At 42.2% G+C, this 24,804-nt stretch overlaps 1 protein-coding gene across 2 annotated transcripts in view; it reads left to right on the top strand.

The window, feature by feature from the left end:
• The window catches only part of LOC311112037 (zinc finger protein 385B-like), a 72,685-nt gene that overhangs the window by 28,781 nt on the left and 19,100 nt on the right, over positions 1-24,804 (top strand). Inside the window, exons 1-2 of one of the 2 annotated variants that reach the window (XM_084155007.1) lie at positions 10,129-10,206; positions 15,546-15,656. In XM_084155007.1, coding sequence (XP_084011133.1) covers positions 15,546-15,656 — 111 coding nt within the window. In that variant the 5' untranslated portion in view covers positions 10,129-10,206. Of the gene's footprint in view, positions 1-10,128; positions 10,207-15,545; positions 15,657-24,804 lie in introns of those variants that run through there. The other variant, XM_084155006.1, reaches the window with a different exon arrangement.

The following is a 24,804-nucleotide window of genomic DNA, read 5'->3' as shown; positions in this document are numbered from 1 at the left end:
TACTCAGAGCCAGTGGCAGGTCATTAGTAAATATATAAAAAAGTAAGGGGCCTATATAGCTGCCCTGGGGAATGCCTGAGTCTATCTGAATTATGTTGGAGAGGCTTCCATGAAAGAACACCCTCTTTGTTTTGTTAGACAGGTAACTCTCAATCCATAATATAGCAGGGGGTGTAAAGCCATAACATACTGTATATGTTTTTCCAACAGCATACTATGATCGATAATGTCAAAAGTCTAACAAAACAGCTCCCACAATCTTTTAATTATCAATTTCTCTAAGCCAATCATCCGTTATTTGTGTAAGTGCCATGCATGTTGAATGCTGAAATTCTGTTGTTAATTTATTTACTGTAAAATAGCATTGTATCTGGTCAAACACAATTTTTTCTAAAAGCTTACTAAGGGTTGGTAAAAGGCTGATTGGTCAGCTATTTGAGCCAGTAAAGGGTGCTTTACTATTCTTGGGTAGCAGAATTACTTTTGCTTCCCTCCAGGCCTGAGGGCACACACTTTTTTTGTAAGCTTAGATTGAAGAGATGGCAAATAGGAGTGTCAATATAGTCCGTTGTCATCCTCAGTAATTTTCTATCCAAGTTGTCAGACCCAGGTGGCTTGTTATTGTTGATCGACAAAAAAATGTATTAACCTCTTCCACACTCACTTTTAGGATTTCAAAATTACAATGCTTGTCTTTTATAATTTGGTCAGTTATACTTGGATGTGTAGGTTCGGCGTTTGTTGCTGGCATGTCATGCCTAAATTGGCTAATCTTGCAAATGAAACAATTATTAAAGTAAATGGCAATATCAGTGGGTTTTTTGATGAATGAGCCATCTGATTCAATGAATGATGGAGCTGAGTTTGCCTTTTTGCCCAAGATTTCATTTAAGGTGCTCCAAAGCATTTTACTATCATTCTTTATATAATTTATCTTTGTTTCATAGTATAGTTTCTTCTTCTTTTTATTCTGTTTAGTCAAAGGATTTCTCAATTTGTGGTAGGTTTGCCAATTGGTTATGCAGCCAGACTTATTTGCCATTCCTTTTGCCTCATCCCTCTCAACCATAAAATGTTTCAATTCGTCATCAATCAATGCGGATTTAACCGTTTTTACAGTCATTTTCTTAATTGAATTGGACACATTTCCAGTCCTGCTTAGCATTCAAATGTAAATAGTACTTCTGGGTGTCAAGGAAAATATATGGAGTAAAAAGTACATTATTTTCTTTAGGAATGTAGTGAAGTAAAAGTAAACGTTGTCAAAAATATAAATATTAAAGTAAAGTACAGATACCCAAAACAACTTCTTAAGCTTATTTCTCTAAAATGTTGTGCACACATTTAGGGAACATTTCTCCTTTGCCAGGATAATCCATCAACCTGACAGGTGTGGCATATCAAGAAGCTGATTAAACAGCATGATCATTACACAGGCGCACTCTAAAATGTGCAGTTTTGTCACACAACACAATGCCACAGATATCTCAAGTTTTGAGGGAGCGTGCAATTGGCATGCTGACTGCAGGAATGTCTACCAGAGCTGTTGCCTGAGAATTGAATGTTAATTTCTCTACAATAAGCCGTGACGGGATCCTGAGGCCCATTGTCGTGCCATTCATCCGCCTCCATCACCTCATGTTTCAGCATGATAATGCACAGCCCCATGCTGCAAGGATCTGTACACAATTCCTGGAAGCTGAAAATGTCCCAGTTCTTCTATGACCTGCATACTCACCAGACCTGTCACCCATTGAACATGTTTGGTGTGCTCTGGATCGGCGTGTACGACAGCGTGTTCCAGTTCCCGCCAATATCCAGCAACTTCGGCACCATTGAAGAGGAGTAGGACAACATTCCACAGGCCACTGATCAACTCTATGCGAAGGAGATGTGTCGCGCTGCATGAGGCAAATGGTGGTCACACCAGATATTGATTGATTTTCTGATCCACGCCCCTCCCTTTTTTAAAAAGGTATCTGTGACCAACAGATGCATATCTGTATTCCCAGTCATGTGAAATCCATAGATTAGGGCCTAATGAATTTATTTAAATTGACTGATATCCTTATATTAACTGTAAAGTCTTAGAAATTGTTGCTTGTTCAAATCAAATCAGATCAAATGTTATTTGTCACATGCGCGGAATACATGCTTACTTACAAGCCCTTAACCAACAATGCAGTTTTAAAAAAAGAATTAAAAGTAACAAATAATTAAAGAGAGGCAATAAAATAACAATAGCGAGACTATATACTATGTATGGCATATTATTATTATTATTATTATTATATACAGGGGGCAATGTGCGGGGGCACCAGTTAGTTGAGGTAATTGAGATAATGCAGTGCCTTGCAAAAGTATTCATCCCCCTTGGCGTTTTTCCTACTTTGTTGCATTACAACCTGTAATTTAAATAGATTTTTATTTGGATTTCATGTAATGGACATACACAAAATAGTCCAAATTGGTGAAGTGAAATGAAAAAAATTACTTGTTTAAAAAAAATGTAAAAAATTAATAACGGAAAAGTGGTGTGTGCATATGTATTCACCCCCTTTGCTATGAAGCCCCTAAATAAGATATGGTGCAACCAATTACCTTCAGAAGTCACATAATTAGTTAAATAAAGTCAACCTGTGTGCTATCTAAGTGTCACATGATCGCAGTATATATCTACCTGTTCTGAAAGGCCCCAGAGTCTGCAACACCACTAAGCAAAGGGCACCACCAAGCAAGCGGCACCATGAAGACCAAGGAGCTCTCCAAACAGGTCAGGGACAAAGTTGTGGAGAAGTACAGATCAGGTTTGGGTTATTAAAAAATATCAGAAACTTTGAACATCCCACGGAGCACCATTAAATACATTATAAAAAAATGGAAAGAATATGGTACCACAACAAACCTGCCAAGAGAGGGCCGCCCACCAACACTCACGGACCAGGCAAGGAGGGCATTAATCAGAGAGGCAACAAAGAGACCAAAGATAACCCTGAAGGAGCTGCAAAGCTCCACAGATTGGAGTATCTGTCCATAGGACCACTTCAAGCCTTACACTCCACAGAGCTGGGCTTTACAGAAGAGTGGCCAGAAAAAAGCCATTGCTTAAAGAAAAAAATAAGCAAACACGTTTGGTGTTCCCCAAAAGCCATGTGGGAGACTCCCCAAACATATGGAAGAAGGTACACTGGTCAGATGAGACTAAAATTGAGCTTTTGGCCATCAAGGAAAACGCTATGTCTGGTGCAAACCCAACACCTCTCATCACCCCGAGAACATGATGTTTTTCATCGGCAGGGACTGGGAAACTGGTCAGAATTGAAGGAATGATGGATGGCGCTAAATACAGGGAAATTGTTGAGGGAAACCTATTTCAGTCTTCCAGAGATTTGAGACTGGGACGGAGGTTCACCTTCCAGCAGGACAATGATCCTAAGCATACTGCTAAAGCAACACTTGAGTGGTTTAAGGGGAAACATTTAAAACACTTGGAATGGCCTAGTCAAAGCTCAGACCTCAATCCAATTGAGAATCTGTGGTATGACTTAAAGATTGCTGTACACCAGCGGAACCCATCCAACTTGAAGGAGCTGTAGCAGTTTTGCCTTGAAGAATGGGCAAAAATCCCAGTGGCTAGATGTGCCAAGCTTATAGAGACATACCCTAAGAGACCTGCAGCTGTAATTGCTACAAAAGGTGGCTCTACAAATTATTGAGCATTTGGGAAAGAGCACAGTTAGAAAGATATGGCATATAGAAGCAAACCGGATAGACATCATGAAAATGATTGGGGAGGTTGAGAGTAGAAGAAGTTCAGGAGCAAAAACAAATAAAATAGAATTATTGTAAAATTGACTGTGTCCATAAGGTGTAAGTATAGGCTGGAAGTAGAGGCCTGGGCATTGTTGTTCACTAATTAAACCCAAGTAGGGAAAGGATGGCGGGGTTGAAAAGTAATAAAGGGGAGTATATTTATAAAAAACATGGGGGATTGGAAGTGATGCAGACAATTACTTTGATGGAAGTTACAATCTATCTGCAATATTAAGCTGATCTACCCCCCCCCCCCCCCCCCCATAAAAAAATTATAATAAAAAAAATATATATTAATATAAAAAAAAAAAAAAAAAATATTGACTTTGGGGGGGTGAATAGTTATGCTTGTCTTATGTCTTGTTTGTTTCACCCCTCTTCAAAGTGGTAGGCATGTTGTGTAAATCAAATGATACAAACCCCCAAATAATCAATTTTCATTCCAGGTTGTAAGGCAACAAAATAGGAAAAATGCAAAGGGGGGTGAATACTTTCGCAAGCAACTGTATGTACATGTAGGTAGAGTTATTAAAGTGACTAGGCATAGATAATAAACAGAGAGTAGCAGCAGCGTAAAAGAGGGGGAGGGGTAGCGGAGAGAACAGTAATAATAATAATAATAATATGCCATTTAGCAGACGCTTTTATCCAAAGCGACTTACAGTCATGCGTGCACACATTTTTGTGTATGGGTGGTCCCGGGGATCGAACCCACTACCTTGGCGTTACAAGTGCCGTGCTCTACCAGCTGAGCTACAGAGGACCACAGTCTATGACTAGGGTGGCTGTAGTCTATGACAATTTTTAGGGCTTTCCTCTGACACCGCCTGGTATAGAGGTCCTGGATGGCAGGAAGCTTGGCCCCAGTGATGTACTGGGCCGGACGCACTACCCTCTTTAGTGCCTTGCGGTCGGAGGCCGAGCAGTTGCCATACCAGGCGGTGATGCAACCAGTCAGGATGCTCTCGATGGTGCAGCTGTAGAACCTTTTCTGGATCTGAGGACCCATGCCAAATATTTTCTTGGTGTACTTGGACCATGTTAGTTTGTTGGTGATGTGGACACCAAGGAACTTGAAGCTCTCAACCTGCTCCACTACAGCCCCGTCGATGAGAATGGGGGCGTGCTCGGTCCTCTTCTTTTTCCTGTAGTCCACAATAATCTCCTTTGTCTTGATCACATTGAAGGAGAGGTTGTTTTCCTGGCACCACACGGCCAGATCTCTGACCTCCTCCCTATAGGCTGTCTCATCGTTGTCGGTGATCAGGCCTACCACTGTTGTGTCGTCGGCAAACTTAATGATGGTGTTGGAGTCGTGCTTGGCCATGCAGTCATGAGTGAACAGGGAGTACAGGAGGGGACTGAGCACGCACCCCTGAGGGGCTCCCATGTTGAGAAGCAGCGTGGCAGATATGTTGTTACCTACACTTACCACCTGGGGGCTGCCAGTCAGGAAGTCCAGGATCCAGTTGCAGAGGGAGGTGTTTGCTTAGTGATGAGCTTTGAGGGCACTATGGTGTTGAATGCTGAGCTGTAGTCAATAAATAGCATTCTCACATAGGTGTTCCTTTTGTCCAGGTGTGAAAGGGCAGTGTGGAGCACAATAGAGATTGCATCATCTGTGGATCTGTTGGGGCGGTATGCAAATAGGAGTGGGTCTAGGGTTTCTTGGATAATGGTGTTGATGTGAGCCATGACCAGCCTTTCAAAGCACTTCATGGCTACAGACGTGAGCGCTATGGGTCGGTTGTCATTTAGGCAGGTTACCTTAGTGTTCTTGGGCACAGGGACTATGATGGTCTGCTTGAAACATGTTGGTATTACAGACTCAGACAGGGAGAGGTTGAAAATGTCAGTGAAGACACTTGCCAGTTTGACCAACATGTTTCGCATGCTCGGAGTACACGTCCTGGTAATCCGTCTGGCCCTGCGGCCTTGTGAATGTTGACCTGTTTAAAGGTCTTACTCACATCGGCTACGGAGAGCGTGATCACACAGTTGTACAGAACAGCTGATGCTCCCATGCATGTTTCAGTGTTACTAGCGCTTATATTTTTGCGTACTTTACACCACTGGTTAAGACTCATTGCCTGAGGGGTGCCTGGGAATGGTTAGGCCCGCATTAGAAGGTGAGCCATGACACTCTCTTTATTCTCAAATATACACTCAGTGGCCAGTTTATGTTTACATGCCCGAAGAATTCAGGCTGTTCTGGATGCAAAGGGGGGATCCAACCTGGTACTAGGTGGGTGTACCTAATGAATTGGCCACTGAGTGTAAATAGTTTATTGGAAATCGGAAGTTTAAAACATACTGTGATGTTTTGGTCAGAGACCTTTCTCAGACAGAGGAAGATCACACCTCAACTTCCAATGCATTGTTCGATTATTTAAGGTAGCACCAGCATGAAACCCCCTTTTTTTCTCCTAGCCGAGGATGATGGGAATAGGTTTTTATTGGCTTTGGTACAGGAGAGGAGAGCTGGATGGGGAACATAACTGCTATTGAAATCTGAAAAACACTGAAACACTGGATAGGAAAGTATCTGGCAATAATACATGCCTGGGTTATGTCCTATATGATGACGAAGGTTAAATACATTGATCTAATTGAGTAGAGAATAGAATTAGAGAATTTGACAAGGATCGACACAATGCACCCTCCCAATCATCACTTGATAAAGGATATACAGTGGCTTGCGAAAGTTTTCACCCCCCTTGGCATTTTTCCTATTTTGTTGCCCTACAACCTGGAATTAAAATGGATTTTGGCCGGGTTTGTATCATTTGATTTACACAACATGTCTACCACTTGGAAGATGCAAAAAAATTGAGCGTGCATCATGGCTAGCGGGAAGGTTCCTGTCTTTTTCCGTGGCTAAACCAACTAGGCTCGTAATTTAACAATGTTATTTGTATTTACAGATGGCATACCAGTTTGTTATTAAGCCACATGAAAGTTCACATGTTTCAGAAGGCATTTCTGCCAAAAACTGCATTTTGATAAAAAAAAAGTTTACGTTCAAATGGCTCTCCTGTGAAGTAGTGACGCGTTGAGCCTCTGTCTCTCTCTCTCCCCTTTATCTCGCCTCCCCTATCTCTCTACTCCCCTTTTCACTCTATCCCTCCCACCCTCCATCTCTCTCTCCCCCCACTAATTCTCGTACTATAAACTGAAGTGCTTCATTAGTTAGTCTTCTGCCTGTTTGTGCATGTAGTGATAACCGGTCAGCCCATGGAGCTGTTGTCAACATTAGAGTGCCCGTGTTAAGAAGAGGCTGGCCTTTCTCCTACTGTATGCTGCAATTAAAGGGCTCTTCATTAGTAAAAGGAAGTGGAAGAGTATACCTAGCCCTACAGCACGGCACAAAGTAGAGTCCTGCATCAGATCGGATACCCATGGTTCCCCGCGGGTGACCCGCAAAAAATCTGCTGGTGGGTGGAATGAAAACATTCTTTCAATCCGCGGGTCGGCTCGCGGTTCAGAACAATTATATTGCTTGTCGGAAATCAAGATAATATTAGTTTTTTTACAAACCCAGGAGCTTGTTGCGTTGCATTGTGTTGCGAATTCCATTCTGTGAGCAGTGAGGCAGACATAGTAGCCTAGGCCTAGGCTACCAGCCACGTAGCGAGAGAGTGGAGCTGGGAACTGTCGATTATTTGTGTGGTGCTGAAACATTCCTAATTTGTCCACGTGCAGAGCTTATGTTACCTCCCCCCACACGACAATACGTTGCCAAATGTACTTTCCCTGGCTAGCCCAGTTTACTTGAAAATGGCTAACATAACCGGAGAATGAAAATAAAGGTTATGATGGTGGAATACACTATTATGGAAAAAGGTGCTGTGCGAGTGAAATCTTGACATTTTTGAGTCATTGTGGAGGACAACAACCAGGTAGATGGATACACAGCCTGCAAAAAGTGCAAGCAGGTAGGCCTATTTGATAATGATAATTCAGTTAATTATTACGTTAATTCAGGGTTTGGCTCATTTAGACCATACGGAGGCCATATAAAGTTTAGGCTAAACCTGTGCGGCTGGTAAAAGTTTGACTCTATAGCCTATAAATGCTAGGTTACACAGTTTCTTCTGATAAGTCTCCAGTATCAACATTTCCAAGCAAACAAAAACAGGGAGAAGGGAGAATCTGTAGACATGCTGAGATATAAGAACATACTCTTTGCCAGAATTCAGCCAGCCTTCACAAGACCACAATATATGCAAATATGTCCCCTTTTGTGCTTTACACCTCCAGCAGAATAATACAATTTCTGATTGCATGATATTCCGTTTCACTGGCATTCAAACTGCAGTAATTTATGTCTGAGATTATATGAACATGACTGGGCATTCTAACATATCTGTATCCATTAATCATCATCAATAGCGTCTCCCAGGTCTTCCTCACATTTTTGTTTTACATGTTTTGTGTCATCGGGAAAAGCCTCTATCAACCCTTGATACAGTTTGGAAATCAACTTTGGAGGTTTGTCAGACTACCTTAAAATAGCATCTGGCTTGTCCAGTGTTTGCTGGACAGAGAGAATAAAGTGCTGTATCTGCAAAACTCACCTCTGTCACAGACTGGTCTTCCCTGGCTGCCTGACTCTGCTGAGACCCCTGTCACCATCTGATCCTCCTAAAAGGAGGAATGACAAAGAATTACCTTGGTGTACATTTATACATTATATTATCCAAGAATAGAATCAATGGTTCAATAATTGAAATGACCATTATTCCCGGATCCCAGACTGTAGTTTTAAGCTTAAACTGCTGTCCTGTAGCTACTGTAGGTCTACCCATCAATTCAAGATGGAACTTTGTATCATTTACATCATATACTGCAAAATTCACCTGAGCTCCGTAGACTGGTCTTCCCTGGCTGTCTGACCCTGCTAGGACCCCTGTCACCATCTGATCCTGCTAAGACATGATGAACATAGTGTTGGGTACTGACTGCACTAGAGGGCTGCATTCCTGCGGGATGCCTGCGGGACCTGCGGGTCCCCACTGAGATCATTGCAGCGCGGTCACCTATTTTTCATGCTACAGGCGGGAACGGGCGGTCAGACAGACGACTTTGGGATGAAAATATTTTTGTTGTCCCACAGATTATTTTGAAATGGTCCTCTTTCTGCTTTGTATGCGTTAGTCTACCTATTGTATTAAAATCAAATATTTCCCGCATTATTCACAATTCGCTGCTTCAACTTCAACAGCCTACCTCGCCTAGTTGGGCGTGAGAGTTCAAATGCACCTAGTATATGTGGTCTCATTGAAATAGAGTAGGCTGCCTACATGGGCGGAGAATCACGTGGCAGTTAACTTGAATATGAAATGAACTTAAATATGATTAGACTGTAGTTTACTACAGTGTCTGTAAATGAATACTGATAATGAAAAGAAGTGGAGGTCGCTCAACCAACGTGAGTCGAAGTGCAATCAAAAAATGTAATCATCATTGAAAAGGAAAAGGCACAATGCGCACATAGGTTAGGCTACTATAGTGAGCGAGAGTTGCGCCTTTTCATTTTCAATAAGTATGGATAACACATTTATTTCTCTCTGCCTGCAAATCATCCTCCTAAAAGGAAGGCTATATCCTATAGGACTATGTGTCACGGTTTCGGCCGAGGCTGCTCCTCCTCCTGTTTCGGGCAGGCTTCGGCGGTCGTCGTCCCCGGAGTACTAGCTGCCACCGATCTATGTTTCATGTTCGTTTGGTTTTGTCTTGATGTTGTACACCTGTGTCTAGTTAGTCCTCGTTAGTGTTCTATTTAGTTCTCGTTGTGTGTGTCTGTGTTTGTGTGTGATTGCCCATTCTGTTTTCGTGTTGGAGCTTTGTTCCTCCCTCCAGTGTTTTGGAGAAGTTGGTTTGCACATGTTTGTGCGCCGTTTATTTGACGCCTGTGTGCGCCGTGATTTTCGCCTTCGGGCTATTATGTGCTTTTCTCTTGTGGATATTGCACTAAAGTCTTTTGGACTGTACCTCTGCCTCCTGCGCTTGATTCATTCACCACACCCACCTTCAGCACCCCTGACACTATGCAAAACAAGTGTCACTGTCATCATTCTTGCTGCTTCCAGTTCAGTAGCCATACCTACGAGATCAGGTGCGTGTGGTCTCAAATAAATAGAGTAGGCTATAGGCTACGCGTGGGTGGAAAAGCACTGGGCAGTTATCTTTCCAAAGAAATGTACTTCCTAAATAGGCCCATGATTAGGCTATAGTTTACTACATTTCCTAGAAATAGGCCTAAATATTGATCACCCATATTTCTCAGTCTGAAAATCTTTTCACTCCTAAAAGGTAGGCTATGAAAATAGCTGAAGAGAAACTGCAAGTCTCTCGACCTCTGCTCTCTTTAAACTACAGTACCAGTCAAAGGTTTGGACACACCTACTCTTTATTTTTACTATTTTTTACTTTGTAGAATAATAGTGAAGATATCAAAATTATGAAATAACACATATGGAATCATGTAGTAACCAGAAAAGTCTTACCCAAATCAAAATATATTTTAAAGTTGAGACTCTTCAAATATCCACCCTTTGCCTTGATGACAGCTTTGCACACTCAACCAGTTCCCACATATGCTGAGCACTTGTTGGCTGCTTTTCCTTCACTCTGCCGTCCGACTCATCACAAACCATCTCAATTGGGTTGAGGTCGGGGGATTGTGGAGGCCAGGTCATCTGATGCAGCACTCTATCACTCTCCTTCTTGGTAAAATAGCCCTTACACAGCCTGGAGGTGTGTTGGGTCATTGTCCTGTTGAAAAACAAATGATAGTCCCACTAAGCCCAAACCAGATGGGATGGCGTATCGCTGCAGAAAGCTGTGGTAGCCATGCTGGTTAAGTGTGGCTTGAATTCTAAATAGGTCAGCTCTCTCTCTCTAACGGTACATCAACTGGCGAAAGCTTGCCAAGTTAATTTACTTCTGAAACATGACTAAACAAAGGCTACAAAACATTTCCATACAAACAACTGCTGTTAGATAGTAATAACAGCCACCTCATATCGCTATCTGACAGATAACTACAGCTGACCTGGCTGTGTTGGCTACTCACTAGCGTAGCTTATTCATTCACTTCACCCCAGTCGAGAGGGGATGAAACATTAGTTAACATGTCAGTTACAATACTAGCACAGCACTGCGAATAAACAATAGTCAATCCATCAATAATATAATAATACTTTTAGCAAAAATGTTTATTTTCAATTTACAATCTGTAGAAACAATGAGAATAGAAGGGTTCAGAACTTTTGTGAAACATCACAGTAAAGTTGAAAAATATATGGCAAATAGAAATCCAATATGGATTGTGTTAAGAGATAGATGGGAGGTGTTGAATGGAGCTGAGGGATGGGGCTAATAACAACTAACAACGACTAATAACAACAGGATAACTAATGGAAAGCATACTGTGTCCATAATAAGTATATAGGTTATAGGTTGAGAGCTTTTGAGAAAGAGCACAGTTAGAAAGATATGGCATATAGAAGCAAACCGGATGGACATCATGAAAATGATCGGAGAGGTTGAGAGTAGTAATATAATTATTGTAAAATTGACTGTCCATAAATATATGTATATAGTATGTATAAGCTGGAAGTAGAGGCCTAAGCATTGTTGTTCACTAGTTTACTCCAATTGGGGGAGGGGTGGTGGGGTTGGAAAGTGGGGCGGCAGGTAGCTTAGTGGTTAAGAGCTTTGTGCCAGTAAACAAAAGGTTGCTGGTTCTAATCCCCGAGCCGACTAGGTGAAAAATCTGTCGATGTTCCCTTGAGCAAGGCACTTAACCCTAATTGCTGCTGTATGTCGCTCTGGACAAGAGCGTCTGCTAAATGACTAAAATGAAAGTAATAAAGGAGATATATATATTTTTTAAAGGATATGTATGTATACGTATTTATATGTATGTATGTGTATATGTATGTGTATGTATGTATATGTGTGTGTATATATATATACAGTGAGGGAAACAAGTATTTGATCCCCTGCTGATTTTGTACGTTTGCCCACTGACAAAGAAATTATCAGTCTATAATTTTAATGGTAGGTTTATTTGAACAGTGAGAGACAGAATAACAACAAAAAAATCCAGAAAAACGCATGTCAAAAATGTTAAAAATTGATTTGCATTTTAATGAGGGAAATAAGTATTTGACTCCCTCTCAATCAGAAAGATTTCTGGCACCCAGGTGTCTTTTATACAGGTAGCGAGCTGAGATTAGGAGCACACTCTTAAAGGGAGTGCTCCTAATCTCAGCTTGTTACCTGTATAAAAGACACCTGACCACAGAAGCAATCAATCAATCAGATTCCAAACTCTCCACCATGGCCAAGACCAAAGAGCTCTCCAAGAATGTCAGGGACAAGATTGTAGACCTACACAAGGCTGGAATGGGCTACAAGACCATCGCCAAGCAGCTTGGTGAGAAGGTGACAACAGTTGGTGCAATTATTCGCAAATGGAAGAAACACAAAATAACTGTCAATCTCCCTCGGCCTGGGGCTCCATGCAAGATCTCACCTCGTGGAGTTGCAATGATCATGAGAACGGTGAGGAAATTAGCCCAGAACTACACGGGAGGATCTTGTCAATGACCTCAAGGCAAACAATTGGTAACACAGTACGCCGTGAAGGACTGAAATCCTGCAGCGCCCGCAAGGTCCCCCTGCTCAAGAAAGCACATATACATGCCCGTCTGAAGTTTGCCAATGAACATCTGAATGATTCAGAGGAGAACTGGGTGAAAGTGTTGTGGTCAGATGAGACCAAAAAGGAGCTCTTTGACATCAACTCAACTCGCCGTGTTTGGAGGAGGAGGAATGCTGCCTATGACCCCAAGAACACCATCCCCACCGTCAAACATGGAGGGGGAAACATAATGCTTTGGGGGTCTTTTTCTGCTAAGGGGACAGGACAACTTCACCGCATCAAAGGGGCCATGTACTGTCAAATCTTGGGTGAGAACCTCCTTCCCTCAGCCAGGGCATTGAACATGGGTTGTGGATGGGTATTCCAGCATGACAATGACCCAAAACGCACGACCAAGGCAACAAAGGAGTGGCTCAAGAAGAAGCACATTAAGGTCCTGGAGTGGCCTAGCCAGTCTCCAGACCTTAATCCCATAGAAAATCTGTGGAGGGAGCTGAAGGTTCGAGTTGCCAAATGTCAGCCTCGAAACCTTAATGACTTGGAGAAGATCTGCAAAGAGGAGTGGGACAAAATCCCTCCTGAGATGTGTGCAAACCTGTTGGCCAACTACAAGAAAGGTCTGACCTCTGTGATTGCCAACAAGGATTTTTGACATGCGTCTTTCTGGATTCTTTTGTTGTTATTCTGTCTCTCACTGTTCAAATAAACCTACCATTCAAATTATAGACTGATCATTTCTTTGTCAGTGGGCAAACGTACAAAATCAGAAGGGGATCAAATACTTTTGTATTTAGTCAGCCACCAATTGTGCAAGTTCTCCCACTTAAAAAGATGAGAGAGGCCTGTAATTTTCATCATAGGTACATGTCGACTATGACAGACGAAATGAGAAAAAAAATCCAGAAAATCACATTGTAGGATTTTTAATGAATTTATTTGCAAATTATGGTGGAAAATAAGTATTTGGTCAATAACAAAACTTTCTCAATACTTTGTTATATACCCTTTGTTGGCAATGACACAGGTCAAAGGTTTTCTGTAAGTCTTCACAAGGTTTTCACACACTGTTGCTGGTATTTTGGCCCATTCCTCCATGCAGATCTCCTCTAGAGCAGTGATGTTTTGGGGCTGTTAATGGGCAACATGGACTTTCAACTCCCTCCAAAGATTTTCTATGGGGTTGAGATCTGGAGACTGGCTAGGCCACTCCAGGACCTTGAAATGCTTCTTACGAAGCCACTCCTTCGTTGCCCGGGCGGTGTGTTTGGGATCATTGTCATGCTGAAAGACCCAGCCACGTTTCATCTTCAATGCCCTTGCTGATGGAAGGAGGTTTTCACTCAAAATCTCACGATACATGGCCCCATTCATTCTTTCCTTTACACGGATCAGTCGTCCTGGTCCCTTTGCAGAAGAACAGCCCCAAAGCATGATGTTTCCACCCCCATGCTTCACAGTAGGTATGGTGTTCTTTGGATGCAACACAGCATTCTTTGTCCTCCAAACACGACGAGTTGAGTTTTTACCAAAAACTTTTATTTTGGTTTCATCTGACCATATGACATTCTCCCAATCCTCTTCTGGATCATCCAAATGCACTCTAGCCAACTTCAGACGGGCCTGGACATGTACTGGCTTAAGCAGGGGGACACGTCTGGCACTGCAGGATTTGAGTCCCTGGCGGCGTAGTGTGTTACTGATGGTAGGCTTTGTTACTTTGGTCCCAGCTCTCTGCAGGTCATTCACTAGGTCCCCCCGTGTTGTTCTGGGATTTTTGCTCACTGTTCTTGTGATCATTTTGACCCCACGGGGTGAGATCTTGCGTGGAGCCCCAGATCGAGGGAGATTATCAGTGGTCTTGTATGTCTTCCATTTCCTAATAATTGCTCCCACAGTTGATTTCTTCAAACCAAGCTGCTTACCTATTGCAGATTCAGTCTTCCCAGCCTGGTGCAGGTCTACAATTTTGTTTCTGGTGTCCTTTGACAGCTCTTTGGTCTTGGCCATAGTGGAGTTTGGAGTGTGACTGTTTGAGGATGTGGACAGGTGTCTTTTATACTGATAACAAGTTCAAACAGGTGCCATTAATACAGGTAACGAGTGGAGGACAGAGGAGCCTCTTAAAGAAGAAGTTACAGGTCTGTGAGAGCCAGAAATCTTGCTTGTTTGTAGGTGACCAAATACTTATTTTCCACCATAATTTGCAAATAAATTCATTAAAAATCCTACAATGTGATTTTCTGGATTTTTTTATTCAATGTGTCTGTCATAGTTGACGTGTACCTATGATGAAATTTACAAGCCTCTCTCATCTTTTTAAGTGGGAGAACTTGCACAATTGGTGGCTGACTAAACAATTTTTCCCCCACTGTATATATATATATATATATATATATATATATATATATATATATATATATATATATATATATATATATATATATATATATATATTTGCGAGAAGAAAAAAAACATATGGGGGATTGGAAGTGATGCATACAATTACATTGATGGAAGTTACAATCTACCTGCAATATTAAAGCTAAAAAATATATATAAAAAAAAAACGAACGACATTTACAATACTAGCGCAGCACTGCGAATAAACAATAGTTTAGTTTTTTTTTCTGTTAAGTTAAACAGCAGTTACATTGCCAGCTACATCAGTCAACTTAAGAGTAGCCAGTACACACTTAACTATGCTCATCTCTCCTGTGCTGGTCCAGCCAGCCTTCCAGAAGCTTGCCTTCACACAGCCTGTCAGCCCGCTCTGTGGTGTCCCCGCGGTCCTAATTCCAACCAGATAAACACTCCAAAACAGCCTACCCGACCGCTCGGAGGCGTCCACATGGTCCTAAAGCACACGGTTGCCATTTTTTGTATCACATTCCAATTATCAAACTGGGGGGGGACAAAAATGCTATTTCTGAATGTGGGAGGGAAATGAAAGTTGCGCCCCTGCTCTCACACACATACTCTCTCTCCTTCTTTCTCTCTCTCCCCCTTTCTTTTTAATCTTCTCTCTCACTCTCTCTCTCTCTCTGTGCTCGTGTTCCAGATGGACCCTGTGCAGAAGGCCGTAATTAATCACACATTTGGAGTCTCCATCGCTCCAAATAGAAAGCAAGTTATTTCCTGCAACATCTGCCAGCTGCGCTTCAACTCAGATGTGAGTATATGGGAATCCCTCCTCGCTCTCTCTCTCAAGAGACATGGACAGCTTTGTGAACTATGGTAGTAACTATTAAGACATCTGTTTGCATTGTCATTCATCTTCGGGTAGCTAGATTAACCTCTACGGGATCGGTGTCCCGTATACGGGATGGTTGAGCTAACGTGCGCTAATGTGACTGTTGTAAGTAACAGCAATCTTTCCAGGACATAGACATGTCTTATATCGGCAGAAAGTGCACAACAACAAAAAACGTATCACGGCAACTGGTTTGATACATTCACCTCTGAAGGTAAATAATGTAATTCAGTAAGCTTGCTCTGATTTGTCATCCTAAGGGTCCCAGAGATAAAATGTAGCTTAGTTTTGTTTGATAAAATCAATTTTTATATTCAAATGTAGGAACTGGGTTCTACAGTTTGAACCCCTGCTGTCTCTGGCTCCACACCCACCCTGCCCGGCCATCTAGATGTGTGAAAGTTAGTGTACAGTGAGGGAAAAAAGTATTTGATCCCCTGCTGATTTTGTCAAAAATGATATAAATTGATTTGCATTTTAAAGAGGGAAATAAGTATTTGACCCCCTCTCAATCAGAAAGATTTCTGGCTCCCAGGTGTCTTTTATACAGGTAACAAGCTGAGATTAGGAGCACACTCTTAAAGGGAGTGCTCCTAATAATATGCCATTTAGCAGACGCTTTTATCCAAAGCGACTTACAGTCATGTGTGCATACATTTTTACATATGGGTGGTCCCGAGGATCGAACCCACTACCCTGGCGTTACAAGTGCCCTGCTCTACCAATTGAGCTACAGAGGACCACAGAGGACCACCCTAATCTCAGCTTGTTACCTGTATAAAAGACACCTGTCCACAGAAGCAATCAATCAATCAGATTCCAAACTCTCCACCATGGCCAAGACCAAAGAGCTCTCCAAGGATGTCAGGGACAAGATTGTAGACCTACACAAGGCTGGAATGGGCTACAAGACCATCGCCAAGCAGCTTGGTGAGAAGGTGACAACAGTTGGTGCGATTATTCGCAAATGGAAGAAACACAAAATAACTGTCAATCTCCCTCGGCCTGGGGCTCCATGCAAGATCTCACCTCGTGGAGTTGCAATGATCATGAGAACGGTGAGGAAATTAGCCCAGAACTACACGGGAGGATCTTGTCAATGACCTCAAGGCAAACAATTGGTAACACAGTACGCCGTGAAGGACTGAAATCCTGCAGCGCCCGCAAGGTCCCCCTGCTCAAGAAAGCACATATACATGCCCGTCTGAAGTTTGCCAATGAACATCTGAATGATTCAGAGGAGAACTGGGTGAAAGTGTTGTGGTCAGATGAGACCAAAATGGAGCTCTTTGACATCAACTCAACTCGCCGTGTTTGGAGGAGGAGGAATGCTGCCTATGACCCCAAGAACACCATCCCCACCGTCAAACATGGAGGGGGAAACATAATGCTTTGGGGGTCTTTTTCTGCTAAGGGGACAGGACAACTTCACCGCATCAAAGGGACGATGGACGGGGCCATGTACTGTCAAATCTTGGGTGAGAACCTCCTTCCCTCAGCCAGGGCATTGAAAATGGGTCGTGGATGGGTATTCCAGCATGACAATGACCCAAAACACACGGCCAAGGCAACAAAGGAGTGGCTCAAGAAGAAGCACATTAAGGTCCTGGAGTGGCCTAGCCAGTCTCCAGACCTTAATCCCGTAGAAAATCTGTGGAGGGAGCTGAAGGTTCGAGTTACCAAACGTCAGGCTCGAAACCTTAATGACTTGGAGATGATCTGCAAAGAGGAGTGGGACAAAATCCCTCCTGAGATGTGTGCATACCTGGTGGCCAACTACAAGAAATGTCTGACCTCTGTGATTGCCAACAAGGGTTTTGCCACCAAGTACTAAGTCATGTTTTGCAGAGGGGTCAAATACTTATTTCCCTCATTAAAATGCAAATCAATTTCTAACATTTTTGACATGCGTCTTTCTGGATTCTTTTGTTGTTATTCTGTCTCTCACTGTTCAAATAAACCTACCATTCAAATTATAGACTGATCATGTCTTTGTCAGTGGGCAAACGTACAAAATCAGCAGGGGATCAAATACTTTTTTCCCTCACTGTACAAGCTAATGATCCATCATGAATGACATTCCTGGGAGTGTGTAAATTTACATTTTGTATTACCATATAATTTTTGTATGTTCTCTATAGTTATGTATCAATTCACCAATTCGGCACATTTGGGCAGACTTGATACAAAATAGTCCAGTATTGCAATGCTTCACTGGATCAATATGAAACTTAGCACACACACTTATGTTGCATTTCAAAGATGATGGAACAAAAAATAAAAATAAAAAATGCTTGTTTTTTTGTTTGTATTATCTTTTACCAGATCTAATGTGTTATATTCCCCTACATTAATTTCAGATTTCCACAAACTTCAAGACTGTCAGTACGTTTTTATGAATCAGTGAGTAGCTCTTTATCCCATGTGAGTACTCAGGGCTAAACATGCAAGGGACCGAGAGCAACCTCTGTCAAGCACGTTATCTTAATAAGTGTAATACATTTTTCTTGAGTACATTGACATTAATGAGCCAGTATGGAAATTAGAGGGGGATACAGGAAGGTTGGAGAAACAGTGGGAAGGGTGGACACAGGGATTGAACCGTTTGTTAGCGTGCCTCTCTCAGGCTCGTTAACATACTGTTTGTTGCGTCTCCTGTTTAATGCCTCTTCAGTTGACAGCAATTGGGCTCTGTTGTCCTCGGTCCAAGTGTTCTGCTCACTCTCTCGCCAGACACGTGAAATGACTGAGGGTGTTTGAGACTGTTGCAGACAGGAAGCATTCAGGAGAGCTTAAGTGTTGTGGTGTTTAAGTATTGTGGAGTTGACATTCTCTGCCCTGTGTAGTTAGGTAGTAGTTATCGACTCTGAAAGGCTCATCAAAGAGATGCAGTCAAAGAGAGAGGGAGCGAGAGAGACAGTGACAGAGAGTGGAGGAAAAAAGAGAGAGATCTTGGGGAATGAGCCCTACTGTGGAAGAGGAGGGTTTCACTGTCTCCACTCATCATGATCATAAAATCAAACAAACCACAGCACTGTGGGCGAAACAGGACTTGGAACATTGACTTTGAAGTTTACTTACCAACTCCTTTGGGAGGGTATCAGGGGAGGTTATTTATTGTGTGTTTCAATGGTTATCCAAGAATCTACAGTGACATTTCAGTTTCTACTGAACTGTAGTGGTGGACTCACATTCCTGGACTCAACAGCATTTCGGAGCAAGAGTGCTGATCTAGTAGCTAATTGGGCTACTTTTGCAAATGTTTTGTTGTCTGAGTGAGGGGAATGCTCAGATTTGGAGTCCAAATGTGCACTTCACATTTCCATATTATAAAACTCATATATTTTACAGTATCAATGTTTATGGTCACTATGTTTGCTGTGCAGTTACAAGGATGACATGGCATTATACCCTGTGTTGTTCTGAACAGCATGAGCCTATGTTTGTCGCATTGTGAAGAAAATTTGCCATGGAGCACACACTTGAATGCACTCATGACTCCATTCTGTGCGCACCAAAATTGTTATCTCTGAAGTGCCTTGTGAAAGCCTATCACTGTAAGATCGTATTTTATAGCTAGTCATGTTGGCAATAGAATAAGCTTTCAAATGATGCCCACCTGACCCAGATTGCGATTTATAATGGGCAGTTTTTGGATTGCGTAAACAACAGTAATTGTGTGATGGTGGGGCTGTGTTCCAAACAAAAAGTGTCCTTGAGAGTTGAAAAAATCACATATTAGTCGAAGGTTCTTTCCTTGAGTCATAAAAGTGCAATGAAATTACTTAAGAATTGTGCACACTTTGGAGAGGTGTGGCTACTTGGAGACACCAGTGAGACCTCTCACTCAAACCCTTGTCATTTTTTTTGTCTTATGTTGCACCTACCCTAGATTTCCCTGAATTCTTATTATATTACTGAATGTATCCAGAGTATTTTCAGATTTTATTATCGACAAATGCTGCGAAAAGTACAGTAAATGTACTCCCTTTCAATTGCTACCATGGTTATGCATATGCTTCTCATATTTATTCTGGTAGAAACATTTCAATTTGACATTATCCATATAGGCCAATTCATACGTCTGTAAAGGGTTACAAATCCACTGCCTTAATCTAAACAATACTCACACTCATATTACAAATTGGATCCTGAGTAAGGCCAAAATGTCACAAATTATTTCTCAATAATTATTTTGAATACAGATTTCAAATGTATGCCAAACACCCTTCCCTCCAAGGACCTTTCTACAGTTTTTTAAGAATATCCAAAACATCATGATTATCTTTGGGCCAAACCGGCATGCAATTGCCCTGCAGTATTGATCAGAGAGAAGAAAAAATATATATAAAAAAATCAGAGGCTGGAAATATAAAACCAACTAATAAAAAAATTGAACGCTTCAAGGCTCTCAGTGTCACTCTCAATAGGCCTTGTCAGTTTCTGTATGAAGTCTATAATCATTGGCTTTGTTAATGTTATATTGCCTTTCATCTCTCTCCATGCAAAACCATGTAATTTAATATTCCCTCGCCCCACTTGTCAGGCGATTCTAACAAAAGGCGATTCTGCAAAAAAAGGCGATTCTGCAAAAAAGCAGAGGTACAGTGCATTCGGAAAGTATTCAGACCCCTTAACTTTTTTCACATTTTGTTATGTTACAGCCTTATTCTAAAATGGATTAAATAAAATATATCTACACACAATACCCCATAATGACAAAGCAAAAATAGGTATTTAGATTTTTTTGCAAATTTATAAAAAATAAAAAAAACGGAAATATCACATTTACATAAGTATTCAGACCCTTTACTCAGTACTTTGTTGAAGCACCTTTGGCAGTGATTACAGCCTCGATTATTCTTGGGTATGAAGCTACAAGCTTGGCACACCTGTATTTGGGGAGTTTCTCCCATTCTTCTCTGCAGATCCTCTCAAGCTCTGTCAGGTTGGATGGGGAGCATCGCTGCACAGCTATTTTCAGCTCTCCAGTGATGTTCGATCGGGTTCAAGTCCGGGCTCTGGCTGGGCCACTCAAGGACATTCAGAGACTTGTTCCGAAGCCACTCCTGCATTGTCTTGGCTATGTGCTTAGGGTCGTTGTCCTGTTGGAAGGGGAACCTTCTCCCCCAGTCTGAGGTCCTGAGAGCTCTGGAGCAGGTTTTCATCAAGGATCTCTCTGTACTTTGCTCCGTTCAGCTTTCCCTCGATCCTGACTAGTCTCCCAGTCCCTGCCGCTGAAAAACATCCCCACAGCATGATGTTGCCACCACCATGCTTCACCATAGGGATGGTGTTAGGTTTCCTCCAGATGTGACGCTTGGCATTCAGGCCAAAGAGTTCAATCTTGGTTTCATCAAACCAGAGAATCTTGTTTCTCATGATCTGAGAGTCTTTAGGTGCCTTTTGGCAAACTCCAAGCGAGCTGTCATGTGCCTTTTACTGAGGAGTGGCTTCTGTCTGGCCACTCTACCAAAAAGGCCTGATTGGTGGAGTGCTGCAGAGATGGTTGTCCTTCTGGAAGTTTCTCCCAACTCCAAAGAGGAACTCTGGAGCTCTGTCAGAGTGACCATCGGGTTCTTGGTCACCTCCCTGACCAAGACCCTTCTCCCCCGATTACTCAGTTTGGCCTGGCGAACGGCTCTAGGAAGAGTATTTCTGGTTCCAAACTTCTTCCATTTATTTAATAATGATGGAGGCCACTGTGTTCTTGGGGACCTTCAATGCAACAGAAATGTTTCAGTACCCTTCCCCAGATCTGTACCTCGACACAATTCCTTCGTCTTGGTTTTTGTTCTGACATGCACTGTCAACTGTGGGACGTTAGATAGACAGGTGTGTGCCTTTCCAAATCATGTCCAATCAATTGAATTTACTACAGGTGGACTCCAATCAAGTTGTAGAAACATCTCAATGGAAACAGGATGCACCTGAGCTCAATTTCGAGTGTCAAAGCAAAGAGTCTGAATACTTTATTTTTAGATTGATGAGGGGAAAAATGTATTTAATCAATTTTAGAATAAGGCTGCACTGTATTGTCATCTTTCTGTTGAAGTGGACTGACGGGTGGTTAGGGTCATGTTCATTAGTACACACAATGGAAAACAAAAATGAATGTTTCTTATTGAACGAGTCCAGGTAGTTCCTCCCTGTTTCAGTCTGTTTTCTTCAGTTTGGTGCCCAATGAATATGACTTTGTTTCAGTAAAGATGCATGGAGGGACAGAGACCATCGACCTGTTAAAGTAGACAGCTAATGGAGGAAACCCAACCAATCAAATATTCAGTAGTGTTTGCAACTTCCTGACATCCCACAAGTTCGCCTCACGTGCTTTGGTCAGGGCTGAATATAATTACCTTTGATACTGATATGTGACACTGTGTGTTTGTGTGTGTGTGTGTGTGTGTGTGTGTGTGTGTGTGTGTGTGTGTGTGTGTGTGTGTGTGTGTGTGTGTGTGTGTGTGTGTGTGTGTGTGTGTGTGTGTGTGTGTGTGTGTGTGTGTGTGTGTGTGTGTGTGTGTGTGTGTGTGTGTGTGTGTGTGTGTGTGTGTGTGTGTGTGTGTGTGTGTGTGTGTGTGTGTGTGTGTGTGTGTGTGTGTGTGTGTGTGTGTGTGTGTGTGTGTGTGTGTGTGTGTGTGTGTGTGTGTGTGTGTGTGTGTGTGTGTGTGTGTGTGCGTGCGCGTGCATGCATGCCAAACTGGGTTAAATACTTTTGAAATCATAAATACGTTAGCTGGGGTTTGAGCTTGCCTGGCGCAATGGAACCAATAGAATAGTCACAAAAGTGCAAACTGCACCTTCTGCACTCGAGGTAGGCTAAAGCAAACGCTAAAAGTATTTGAAAGGTTTCAAATAGTATTTAAACCCAGGTGTCTGGTGCGTGCGTGCGCGTCTGTGTTTGGCACCACATATAAAAATGTGATTGAAATAATCCGTACTCTGAGTGAAGATCTAACCCCAATAATATTTCCCAAAGTGAAGTTAGATAGCAATTTACAGCGTTAAATCCGCTGCCACTGTTATTGTATTTTCAAGGGGAAGCATTAGTGGATAGAAAAGGAATAAGATAACCACGAACACTTTGATGTTTTACTGCTATATTTGAGTCCCAAATGGCACACTATTCCCTATTTAGTGCAAGACCTAAGGGTTCTGATCAAAAGTAGTGCACTTTATAGGGAATAGGGTGCCATTTGGGACGCTAGACGGCAGAGAATAATCAGATAGGATAGAGCCTGATTCATTGAAGAGAAGGAAGAAGCTTTTATTCACTGAAAAGAGGATCCATTGTTATTTCTAAATTGACTTTATCGAGTAGTTTTCTATGTAGGCTTCTACTATATCTGTAGAGTCTCTAAACACCACAGCTACAGTGGGGAAAAAAGTATTTAGTCAGCCACCAATTGTGCAAGTTCTCCCACTTAAAAAGATGAGAGAGGCCTGTAATTTTCATCATAGGTACACGTCAACTATGACAGACAAAATTAGAAGAAAAAAATCCAGAAAATCACATTGTAGGATTTTTTATGAATTTATTTGCAAATTATGGTGGAAAATAAGTATTTGATCAATAACAAAAGTTTCTCAATACTTTGTTATATACCCTTTGTTGGCAATGACACAGGTCAAACGTTTTCTGTAAGTCTTCACAAGGTTTTCACACACTGTTGCTGGTATTTTGGCCCATTCCTCCATGCAGATCTCCTCTAGAGCAGTGATGTTTTGGGGCTGTCGCTGGGCAACACGGACTTTCAACTCCCTCCAAAGATTTTCTATGGGGTTGAGATCTGGAGACGGGCTAGGCCACTCCAGGACCTTGAAATGCTTCTTACGAAGCCACTCCTTCGTTGCCCGGGCGGTGTGTTTGGGATCATTGTCATGCTGAAAGACCCAGCCACGTTTCATCTTCAATGCCCTTGCTGATGAAAGGAGGTTTTCACTCAAAATCTCACGATACATGGCCCCATTCATTCTTTCCTTTACACGGATCAGTCGTCCTGGTCCCTTTGCAGAAAAACAGCCCCAAAGCATGATGTTTCCACCCCCATGCTTCACAGTAGGTATGGTGTTCTTTGGATGCAACTCAGCATTCTTTGTCCTCCAAACAAGACGAGTTGAGTTTTTACCAAAAAGTTATATTTTGGTTTCATCTGACCATATGACATTCTCCCAATCCTCTTCTGGATCATCCAAATGCACTCTAGCAAACTTCAGACGTGCCTGGACATGTACTGGCTTAAGCAAGGGGACACGTCTGGCACTGCAGGATTTGAGTCCCTGGCGGCGTAGTGTGTTACTGATGTTAGGCTTTGTTACTTTGGTCCCAGCTCTCTGCAGGTCATTCACTAGGTCCCCCTGTGTGGTTCTTGGATTTTTGCTCACCGTTCTTGTGATCATTTTGACCCCACGGGGTGAGATCTTGCGTGGAGCCCCAGATCGAGGGAGATTATCAGTGGTCTTGTATGTCTTCCATTTCCTAATAATTGCTCCCACAGTTGATTTCTTCAAACCAAGCTGCTTACCTATTGCAGATTCAGTCTTCCCAGCCTGGTGCAGGTCTACAATTTTGTTTCTGGTGTCCTTTGACAGCTCTTTGGTCTTGGCCATAGTGGAGTTTGGAGTGTGACTGTTTGAGGTTGTTGACAGGTGTCTTTTATACTGATAACAAGTTCAAACAGGTGCCATTGATACAGGTAACGAGTGGAGGACAGAAGAGCTTCTTAAAGAAGAAGTTACATGTCTGTGAGAGCCAGAAATCTTGCTTGTTTGTAGGTGACCAAATACTTATTTTCCACCATAATTTGCAAATAAATTCATAAAAAATCCTACAATGTGATTTTCTGGAAAAGAAATGCTCAATTTGTCTGTCATAGTTGACGTGTACCTATGATGAAAATTACAGGCCTCTCTCATCTTTTTAAGTGGGAGAATTTGAACAATTGGTGGCTGACTAAATAGTTTTTTCCCCCACTGTATAGTGGCATCCAAAGAAATAGAATCTAGATTATGTTTCTATGGTGGCATCTATGACAAGGCTGAAGTGGCCAGTGCTTACACATTTGGTCCA

This window comes from Coregonus lavaretus, assembly GCF_964263955.1.
Source record: "Coregonus lavaretus genome assembly, chromosome: 38".
Taxonomy (NCBI): domain Eukaryota; kingdom Metazoa; phylum Chordata; class Actinopteri; order Salmoniformes; family Salmonidae; genus Coregonus; species Coregonus lavaretus.
The sequence above is the reverse complement of the archived record's forward strand: the minus strand, read 5'-3'. Positions and strand labels throughout refer to the sequence as shown.